Genomic DNA, 11,382 nt, shown 5'->3' with positions numbered 1-11,382 from the left:
TTGGTGTGTGTGCGTGGTGTGGTATGTGGTGTGTGTGTGTGGTGTGTGGTATGTGTGTGTGGTGTGGTGTGCGTGTGTGCATGTGTGCGTGTGTGTGTGTGTGTGTGTGTGTGTGTAAATGTGATGGTAGACTCAGGTTTCCACAGCAGCCCCCTCTTATAGAGACTAACAGGAGCCCTGCTGAGCCACTATCTATTCAAATGCCTCCATAACTAGCATCCTGGAAGCAGGATTTCTTACCTGGAAAGTGGGTTTACATCATAGTGGGTATGACCACATATCCTGCTACTCACCCCGTTCCCTGCCTGGCTGCAGGCTTGTGCTGTGACACCTCCCTCATCCTGAGAAAGCTATGAAAGGAATTCCCTGCTTTTGCTACGCGGCCTCCAACTCCTCAGACCCTGCACTCTGGGGACCCTGGGATGCTATCTGTCTCTGGTGCTTAGGCCTGAGCGCTCCTTGGAGCTCTGCTGTCTCTGTGCCTGTCTGCCTGAGGTATAAACAAGTCTAACAAGACCCCTTAGTCCCCAGTAAGCCACCTCAGTGCCTCTCCTGAGTCACTCTCTCTAACCCCTCACCACAGAGGAGGTCAGTCAGTCAAGCACGCAGCAGAAAGACCTCTTATGAGAAGACCTTTTAATACAACTGTGTTATTATGATGAAATAAAAGATCACAAATCAGGATTAAGTTGGTTTCATCCAAGGAATCAAAGGAAATTGAACATGTATTAATCAGGAAACGGAAACACAGTACAGAGTCAGGGACAGAAATCATATGGTTAAAAAAAGAAAGAATAAATAAAAAAGAAAAAAAATCAAAGACAAATTATAGTGAAAAGTCTACTTTTTAAAATAGGAATTCTTGAAAATAAGCTTACCTCTAGATTCAGAACAGAGTGTTTAACATCTGGTTTAAAAAAGAGAAAATGGAAAGTTTTAAAAGCATAAGAAATTAGACACATGAGAAGAGAAGCATGTACTAATAAACCCAGAGACTCACCTTGTCCCCAAGTGTAGAGCAAGGTTCCAGGACAAGGCAGTGGCCTAACCTTGACTGGGCCATCTGTCTCTGACCCTGAGCTCCCACTGCTCTTCCCTACCTCCCCAGTCACACGTTTCTCCTGCCAGCCAAGAACGACCAACGCCTGACTCCACTCTGTCCCTCATGTCCACAGAAGCACACAAATTAAGTCATAAAAATAGCAAGCTGCTCATCGATACAAAATGGAACCAGATCTGGCAGGGGTCTCGTCCTCCTGGGGTAACTGAGGTACCCAAGGAAGACACCCGCCACCCGCCTGGGCTGGCACTTTTCTCTAGTGGCGAGTGGGAAGCGGGGAGCCTAGGCTGCTTCTAACTCCCCACCATTGATCTGGAGAGTGTAAATAACACACTGAACGCAGACACTGTGAAAGACAGAAAACAAAAAAGCTCTACAGGGCTCAGACAAACAACTAGGAAGCTTAATGCACTCAGAACTCTAAATCTACTTCCCAACTCAGGAAAATTCCCAGCAGCAGCAGTTGGGTTCTGGAGAGTGACTTTTATTTGCCTGACATAATTGTTGACTCTGAGGCTTACTGCTTCCTAGACCTAGTCATGGACGTTTCTCATTTCCATACAATCCTAGAATTTTTGGCCTCTCTCTGAGACTTGCTGCTGAATAAGCACACCCTTTCCTGTTCTTTCATTCAGATCTCTGGCTGCTGGTTTTCTTAGCTTAGCTGTTCTGGCTCAAACTTCTCCCCAAGCTGACTCACTCGATCTGCCTCCCACTTCTCTTTCCCCCCTCTCCCCCTCTCCCCCTCCCCTTCCCTGCCTCTCCTGAATTGCTCTGCTTGGCCTTGGACTATTTCTAGCAATCTTGTGGTTCCTTCTCATTCTCTGGCTCTTGCTGTCTGTACCTAGCTTGCTCCGCTCTCTGCAGGCCATCGCTGTAACACTGCTAAAGCGGTCTCCTTGTATTTTTTTCCCACTGCCCCTTAAGTAGCTTCCCTTTCCTCTCTTCTCAAGAGAGTTGGGCATATCCTAGTTTGTTAAATCTTTCTGTGATTCATCTCTTTATCTGCCCCTCAGTTAGACATCACTTTCAAACATGGGTGCTTCCTTCTGCAAACTAGCCTTTACCTTCATTGTTTGAGAGTAAATGTGTATACTAAAGGCATGTCTGTATTCCAGCCCAGAGGGATTAAGTGGGATGTGCTAAAGCTGAGCCACAACCCATTGAGAAACAGCTTTTTTCAATAAATAACACAATCTCAGGGTTCATAGTGAAATCAAATAACCTGAAACACAGTTCTGCTGTTTTTAAGATGGGTCTCATACAGCCCAGGCTAATGCTGAACACCCTACAGAGCAAAAGATGACCTTGAATTCCTATCTTGTCTCTACCTCCTAAATGCTTGGGGTTCTAGGCATGTACCACTGCATGCAGCTCTGACCCAGGGCTTCACAAGTGCTAGGTAGGCACTCTACCAACCAGCTGCGTTCAGCCAAAATGTCATGCCGCAGCCTGGCCCGCCTGCCTGCAGCAGGCACATGGTCACACCCAGTCCTATCTGTGAGCGTAAGTCACCTCCTAACTACTTCCTCTACACGTCAGGCGCCTCTACCCTACTTCGCCTGGTCTTTGTGTCACTGTGTCACCTGTCCTGGCACTCCAGACTACAGTCTGCAATCTGGCCGCCTCCTCTACAACTTGAACATGAAGGGATGAGCCATCTCTCTCACATGGAAGTTGTTGAATGTCTATCTTTTTTTCTTTTTTTCTTTTTTTAACCAATATATTGATTTATATGTGTGTGCCTTTCTCCACTGGGTCATCTTGCTGGCCCGAGGTCCACCTGGCTCTGTGGATGAGTTTGTCTCCCGTTCCCTTATACCAGTCTCAGAAAAGGCCCTGTTGGCCAAAGCTTTCATTGCTTCTCCAACGGGGTGTCAGTGCACAGCCAGGCTGAGCCTGATCCCTGCCTTCCTGCCTCACTCCCATACCTGGCTGCTGTCTTCTAAGTTAACAATTCTCAGATCTTATCTCTCTTCTCTGTATGGATGAGGGGTGCTAACAATTCAACTATGAAAATCTCTTAGCGTATGTCTTGCTGTGCTGGCTCCACCCCAATCTTCATAGAGAGAAAATTCACACGTGAACACAGCCTTCCTGTCAAAATTCCACAGGAATCAAAACTCCCTGATGACCGTGACTGCTGGGCCTGTCCCTCAACACAGGGTGATGGTTAATACTGCCCACAACAGGATCCAAAACGCCCAGGAGACAAGCCTCTGGGCATGGGGCAGGGTGTCTAGATTGGGATGAGGTGGGGAGATCCATCCCAGATGTGGTGGCACCACTAAACGGTCTGGGTCCTAGAAAGAATGGAGGAGAAAGCTCGCTGTGTGCCAGCACTCCTCTCTCTGCTTCCTGACGTAGCGCCACATCCCTGCTGCCATGGCTTCCCCGTGATGGAGTGTGCCTTCAAACCCTGAGCCCAATAAACTCTTCCTCCACAAGGCTTTTTCTTTTCTTTCCTTTTTTTAGTTTTTTAAGACAAGAGTTTCTCTGTATAACCCTGGCTTGTCCTGGAACTTACTCTGTAGACCAGGCTAGTTTTAACCTCACAGAGATCTGCCTCCAGAGCGCAGGGATTAAAGGTGTGCACCACCACAGACCAGCCATAAGTTGTTTTTATCTTTGCTTCCTGCCTCCATTTTGTTTTTCTTTTATTATTATTTATTGGTGGTGTACTGGCTAGCTTTGTGTCAACTTGACACAGCTGGAGTTATCACAGAGAAAGGAGCTTCAGTTGTGGAAATGCCCCCATGAGATCCAGCTGTGGGGCATTTTCTCAATTAGTGATCAAGGGGGAGAGGCCCCTTGTGGGTGGGACCATCTCTGGGCTGGTAGTCTTGGTTCTATAAGAGAGCAGGCTGAGCAAGCCAGTGGAAGCAAGCCAGTAAAGAACATCCCTCTATGGCTTCTGCATCAGCTCCTGCTTTCTGACCTGCTTGAGTTCCAGTCCTGCATCCTTTGGTGATCAAAAGCAGTATAGAAATGTAAGCCAAATAAACCCTTTCCTCCCCAACTTGCTTCTTGGTCATCTTTGTGCAGGAATAGAAACCCTGACTAAGACAGGTGGCAAGCAACAAAAACCTCTCCATGGGTAGTTTTTCTGGTGCCCTACGCCAGCGAGCTAGACTTTAGCAAACCTGGCTTCCAGCAGGCCACAGCCACAGCCCCTGCAGTGAGGCCTGGGCCTCAACTCTTGAGTGAGACAAATCCAGGTCTGCTCCTTCCTCGGATGCCCTGTGCCGACTGGCTACAACATCCTGACGATTCCCACGTCTGCAGCATTCCCTTTACCCCTTACGAGGCAATCCTCTTAGATTAACCACTCTTGAGTCTTTCCTTGTGTAAACCACTGTGTGGTTCTGTCCCTTGGTTGACTCCTGGCTGATGTGTGATCCATGAGGTAACACAAAGCAGATTTTAGAATAAGGGAGATGTCAGAAAGCTGGGCATGGTGGTGTGTGTCCATGCCAGCCACTGGGAGGCTGAGGCAGGAATAAATAACTGAAGAATAGCCATTCTGTTTTCAGTCAGGTACCATGTAGACTGCGTTACAGAGAAAGTGTCCCAGGGAGCTACGGAGATAGTTCAGTTGGTAAAGGGGATGCCTTGCAAGCATCAGGACCCGATTTTAATCCCCTAGAACCTACATTAAAAATGAAGTGTGATGGCACACGCTTGTAATCCCAGGACTGGGGAGGTGAGACGGGTGGATCCCTAGGGATCTGCCCAGCCAGTCATGCTTAATCAGCAAGCCCCCAGCCAATACAAGATCTCGTCTCAAAATCAAGGTGGTCAGCTACTGAGGCACAGCTCTGAAGTTGGCCTCTGGCCTCTTCCCATGGCACACCTTCACACACATACATACACACACACACACACACACACACACACACATGCACACGAACACATGCTCCAACTGTGCCCTAAGCTCAAGCAACTCAAGGGCCCTGACAAAGCAGTTGCTGGCTTCCTGCCGCTTGGCGGGCGCTCTGTCTGCCTCCCTTTCTCCTTAGGGATCTCAAAACTGCTTCCCATCTTTGCCACTGTGGGTCAAATTCTCATTGGGCCAGTTAAGATAGATCAAAAAAGTCAGTGTGCATTCCAAAATTGACAGAAACATCTTATACATCCATGTGTCACCCAACAAATCCTGCACTGAGAGCCCACTGTGGTCAGGCCCTGCAGCCTGCATGATGGCAGGGCCAGAGGGAAAGGCACATAAACTCCTGAACTGGAGTCCTCTGCCAACAAACATTACAGACAACACGGGCTCTAAGAGAGCATCTTATATGGTCAGGGCAACCTTACATTCGGCCTGTCCATCACCTGTAGTGAGAATGAACAGCAAGTGCTTTCTGGGCAGAATCTCTGAGCCACAGGACAGAGAGAGGCGTGCTGGCCCCAGACCTGGTAACCAGAAGTGCTCCCATGGTTAACTCTTCCCTTACCTTTCTGCTGAGTGTGCTGTGGTGTCGAGGAGGAGGAGGAGGCTGAAAGCCAGTCTTGTTCAGAAGCACCATCCTTTCTCGCCAGCTTCTGGGACGGCAGTACCTTTTGGTTATGAGAGAGGAACAAGCATGCAGGACCTGTTAGCTGTACACATCCTCCAAATGGTTCAACCGTCGTACTTCATGCAATGCTCACAGCGGCCACACTGAAAAGGGCTGCATATGCTGTGGCAGGAAGAGACCACAGGGCCTTGTAAAAGCCCAGGCAAACAGTCAATGGCTTTTGTATTTAGGCTGTGGGGAGCTTCATATCCCATACTGCCTGGATGGCTTCCTCTCCACATTCCTGCAGGGACCTGCTCGGGATAGCACCCAATGCCATCGTACCCAGCTCTGGTGTTCCATTATGAAAGTGCACTATGTGACAAGAAGTGCTGGCCATCCTGGGAGAACCTTCACCTGGGCAACTGTCTAGGGCTAAGGTCCATGATGGTCACTATGTGACTCCACTGCTGGTGTTGTTTCCTGACAAAGGGGGATTACTTCTCCACTGTCACCATGCACGGTGACAGGGCTCTAGAGGGCAGGGCCACAGAGCAACTGGCCAAGAGGAAGAGCCATGAAACACATCCTGTGGGTACACTAGTACCTGGGCCCTTCAGGTGCACTAGCCTAGCTCGAGTGACTCTCCAGCAAAACCTTGCCTGGGATCAGCATGGCCCAGCACTGGTGCGCTGGGGGTCATGTTTCCTTCAGCACTAATCTTAAGAAAATCCAAATAGAAACCACCAACAGACAAATGAACATGAAAGGCACAGCTGCCTGAGGAAGTTACATGTCACTGCCACACAAGGTGGGGGACACGCGTGAACAGAGACAGAGAGACAGAAAGTCTGAACAAGGAGCTGAAGAGATGGCTCAGCAATCAAGAGCTCTTACTGTGTTGGCACTGCCTGTATGTGGTGTATGGACATACATACAGGCAAAACACCGAACAAACAAAAATCAAAGCAAGTAAATATTTTTACAAAGAAATTACATAATGGTTGGTTCCTGAAAAATAGCATAAACCCCTTAAAAAAAGAAAGAAAGAAAAGAAAAGAAAAGAAAAGAAAAGAAAAGAAAAGAAAAGAAAAGAAAAGAAAAACAGAAAAGATGGCATGGTTTAGGGAAAGACTGGGAAAAGGTGTTTGCTGTGCAAGCCCAGGGACCCAAGTCCCACCCCCGGAGCCCTCTTAAAGGTAGGAGGGGAACGGACTCCACACGGGTGTCTGGTCTCCACACGAACACCACAGTGTGTACACCCATACATGAGGATCACACAGGCGTGCACGCACACATGCGCACACACAAATAAACTTTAAAAATTTTAATGGAAAGAGGATACACAAAAAAAGGGAAGATGAAGAATGTTAGTCAAATAGGTATTAGGGAGGGCTGGAAAGAAGGCTCAGCGGTTAGGAGCACTGGTTGCTCTTGCAGAATACATGGGTTCAGTTCCCAGCACCCACACAGTGGCTCACAACCATCTGTAACTCCAGTTCCAGAGGATTTGACACCCTCTTCAGACTTCCTTGGACACCAGGCATGCATGTGGTGAACATACTTACAGGTGAAACACTCACACACATAAAATAGATAAATCTAAAAAATAAGTTATTAGGGTATACTGGCTGATTTTGTGTGTCAACTTGACAGAAGCTGGAGTTATCACAGAGAAAGGAAGCTACCTTGAGGACATGCTGTAAGGCATTTTCTCCATTAGTGATCAAGGGTGGGAGGGCCCCTTGTGGGCGGTGCCATCCCTGGGCTAGTAGTGCTGGGTTCTATAAGAGAGCAGGCTGAGCATACCAGGGGAAGGACCATCCCTCCATCAGCTCCTGCTTCCTGACCTGCTTGAGTTCCAGTCCTGACTTCCTGTGGTGATGAACAACAATGTGGAAGTGTAAGCTGAATAAACCCTTTCTTCCCCAACTTGCTTCTTGGTCATGATGTTTTAAACCCTGACTAAGACATAGGGGAAATGGATATTTAGATATGACTTCAAAATCATATACACCTAACAATAGCCATTCAAATGAATATATTCTAATATATCCCACGTCTCCACGTACAGTAAGTTAGAAAGCTTAGAAGCAAAAGTGGAATGTCAGAAGTCCTGTCATGAGGAGTGGAAGCAAGGGATAGAAAGCCAGCTGAAAGAAAGCAAAGCGAGCCATCGCGTTAGCGTGTGAACATGTGACCATGTGACAAGACTGTACCAGCTGACACTGAGTAACCCCAGGAAAGCACAGGGTCTAGCACAGAGCGACATGCAAGTCTCCTGACAGCTCTCATCATGTCAGTCACATGAACACGCCTCCCCAAATGCAGCATGAGGTGCAATGCCACAATGGGGAGCCAGCTTGGGGAAAATCTGGACTAGAAAATGAAAGGGGACAATTGAGGTGGCACTGGAGGGCACACACCTTTACTCCCAGCACTCAGGCGGCAGAGGCAGGGGGACCACTGTGAGTTTGAGGACAGCCTGGCCTACATAGTGAGCTTCAAACTAACCAGCTCTAGGCTACATGGTAAAAGATCCAGTCTCAAATAAACCCCACAAAATAAGAAACAACAACAAAGCACGCGCGCGCGCGCGCACACACACACACACGCACAAGCAAGAGTAACATACACTCCCACAAACACACACAGCAAGCATCATACACACAAGCAAGCATAACACATACACACATACACAAACACACACACACATATATATATATATATACACACACAAGCAAGCATAACATACACACACACACACACACACATAAGCAAGCATCACACACAAACGAGCATTACACATACACACACACACATTCACACTACACACACACACACACACACACACACACACATAATATACACACAAGCACACCACTCACATATACACAGCAAAAGAAGAATCCCATACATCCTCATAAAGATGTTTACCTTTGCCTTTGAAGGACTTGACTTCAAAGGATAAACCAAGAAGTTTAAGCTTTACTCCACCCAGATAGACACAAGGCTGAATACACTAGCAATGGAACAGAGGGAAGGTGATGCCTGCTGGGGCGCTCTAGGCGGCCTACCATGGTAACAGGCGGAAGGCAGCTTGGGAACATGGAGGTTACCTGGTCCCTGTGAGGCACAGTGTATGTAGCATCTCTGCCATCTCCCACATCCTTCCAGGTGTTGGACTCTGACTCCCTGCAGCTGGTTGACACCTGTGTTTCAGCATCTTCATCCTCCTGGTAGCCTAACATCTCAAAAGATGGTAATGATGTCCTTCTCGGCTCATTCTGCCAGCTTTGCCTGTGTTAGGTCATTAATGAATAAAATAAGCAAACAACTGACTTAGCACTTGACACTGATAGTGGAACACTTTTTTGAGACTAGATCTCACTTTGGGCCCAGGCTGGCCCAAATTTATAATCCCCCTGCCTCAGCCTCCCAAGTATTGGGATTACTGGCACACACCACCCCACCAAGCTGTTATGCACATCTTAAATGTGTTGTCTCCAGGTCCATGCCAAAGAAGTATTGTAACAGTAAAACCCTGTTCATTGGCAGCTGCATGATGACGGCACCTCTTTCCCTGCTCTGTGTCCCTCTACGAATTGCTTTATGTTTGTTTTCATACTCGTACTCTGGACATATAGAACTCACTATTTTTAAAAAGATGTGTTTTTACTTATATGTATATCAACATGAACAGAGGCCAGAAGAGGGCGCTGGATTCCCCTGGAGCTGGAGTTGAAGGAGCTTGTTAGTGCTGGGACCTGAACCTGGATCTTAACCTCTGAGCCATGTCTGCATCTGCTATTAGTAAGGCTGCATGTATTTGTTTGTTTAGTTACAGGTATGTAGGCATAATGTTATTGTGTTTGACTGTGCGAAGCCTCAAATGCTGATTTCTGTCTCCCCTGTATCTGGCTGCAATCCTTATCCTGAGAATCTCCTGTCTCAGTCTTGTGTAAACACCGGATGTGTCAATAAGGAGAGCTTACCAGCCAATGACTGAGCAAGGTGAGAATAGGGCTGGACTTCCTGCCAGCCATGGGAGGAGGGGTGAGAGATGGAGAAAGTGGAGATTAGCAATGGGGACACCATGAGGAAAAAGCATAGAACAGAGAAAGCCATCAAATGCAAGTATCTCAGGGGTTTGGGCTGGGAGGCAGCCAGACACTACTCAGTTGTTGTTCCCCTAAAGCAAGTTAAAGAAATATAATCGTCCAGGCTCAATTATTTGGGAGCTAGCTGGGTAAGAAGAAAATCGTAATACACTTATTAAAAGACAATAACACAGGTATGTGTATGTGTGCCTATGTGTAGGTAAATGCTTGTGAGTGCAGGTGCCCATGGAGGCCAGAGCATCAGATTCCTCTGGAATCGGGGTTGTAGGTGGTTGTGACCTGCCTAATGCGGACACTGGGAACCAGACTTGGTCTTCTGCAAGAGCGGTACATGCTGTATGCTGCACTCTCCACTGCTGGGCCATCTTCTCCTGCCCTGTCTTTTGTTTTGGTTTATTGAGATGAGCTCACTAAGTAGCCTTGGCTGGACTGGAACTTGTTATGTAGATCAGTCTGGCCTGCCTCTGCCTCCTGCGTGTTGGGATTAAAGGCATGCACTGTCACACCCAGCAACTAGTAAGATCTTCTTACAGTCAACATCCTGAAGGATAGATTATGAATGTTTTTTAACATATGATTAAAAGAAAAACGTTCGGCTGGGAGCATCCCTAGTGTACAGCTTTTGGCTAGCATGTAGAGGACCTAGGACTGACCCCCTAGGACTGACCCCTAGGACTGACCCCTAGGACTGACCCCCTAGGACTGACCCCCTAGGACTGACCCCCTAGGACTGACCCCCTAGGACTGACCCCCTAGGACTGACCCCCTAGGACTGACCCCTAGGACTGACACCCTAGGACTGACTGACACCCTAGGACTGACCCCCTAGGACTGACCCCTAGGACTGACTGACCCCCTAGGACTGACCCCCTAGGACTGACCCCCTAGGACTGACCCCCTAGGACTGACCCCCAACAACTACTTTTGTTATTTGGCTTTTGGGAGACAGTATCCCACTTAGCCCAAGCTGGTCTGAAATTTACTGTATAGCCAAGGATAGCCTTGAACTCCTGCTGACCCTTCAAGTTCCATCTCCCAAATTCTAGGACTATAGATGCCACAATTCCCAGCCCCCCAGCATCCCCCCTCAAAAACAAAAACAAAAACAAAAACAAAAAAACAACTTATTTTACCTTCTAAGTTCCTAGCTTAGAAGTACATGGACACTGACCCAGCACTTGAGTTCATGGTCTTACATATGTGAATCCCTAGAACCGTCCTGTAACCCCATAGGCGCTGACTGGGGTGTGGGATCTGGACAAGGTTCAAAACTGATTTGTTTTCACATATGTTAGCTGATGTCCCCAAGTCCTTCCTTCTCCCTGGTCTGTCTCAGGTGCTTGGTGTACTCGCAAGCACCTGTCACCTGTCACCAGAGGCTCACACTCCTGTCACCACTCAGCACTGTGCTTTAAAATAGGGTAGGGCAGGGTTAATCCAGCCCTCACCTGGACTGACAGTCTTCCTTTGATGGTTTTATATCCTTTTTTTTAGTTCTTTATTTTTAGTTCAATTCGTAAAAATGTAATTCTTTTTTTTTTTCTTCCCAGAGCTGAGGACCGAACCCAGGGCCTTGCGCTTGCCACTGAGCTAAATCCCCAACCCCCAAAATGTAATTCTTAGAAGAAAAACTAGCTATATTAAAAATGGCTAGCCAGGCGTCGTGGCGCACACCTTTAATCCCAGCACTTGGGAGGCAGAGGCA

The 11,382-nt window shown here is 47.7% G+C and overlaps 1 protein-coding gene across 2 annotated transcripts in view; it reads right to left on the bottom strand.

The window, feature by feature from the left end:
• Cep89 (centrosomal protein 89) overlaps positions 1 to 11,382 on the bottom strand; it is a 42,201-nt gene that overhangs the window by 23,957 nt on the left and 6,862 nt on the right. For both annotated transcript variants that reach the window (XR_003845388.1, XM_021203819.2), the window contains exons 4-6: positions 8,676 to 8,856; positions 5,515 to 5,617; positions 879 to 907 (exon numbers count right to left, since the gene is read on the bottom strand). Coding sequence is in view for 1 of the 2 variants with exons in the window: in XM_021203819.2 (XP_021059478.1) it covers positions 879 to 907; positions 5,515 to 5,617; positions 8,676 to 8,856 (313 nt within the window). In the remaining variant the exon portion in view is untranslated. The remainder of the gene's footprint in view (positions 1 to 878; positions 908 to 5,514; positions 5,618 to 8,675; positions 8,857 to 11,382) is intronic.

Source organism: Mus pahari, chromosome 1, assembly GCF_900095145.1.
Source record: "Mus pahari chromosome 1, PAHARI_EIJ_v1.1, whole genome shotgun sequence".
Classification (NCBI taxonomy): domain Eukaryota; kingdom Metazoa; phylum Chordata; class Mammalia; order Rodentia; family Muridae; genus Mus; species Mus pahari.
This window is presented reverse-complemented; position numbering and strand designations above follow the sequence as displayed.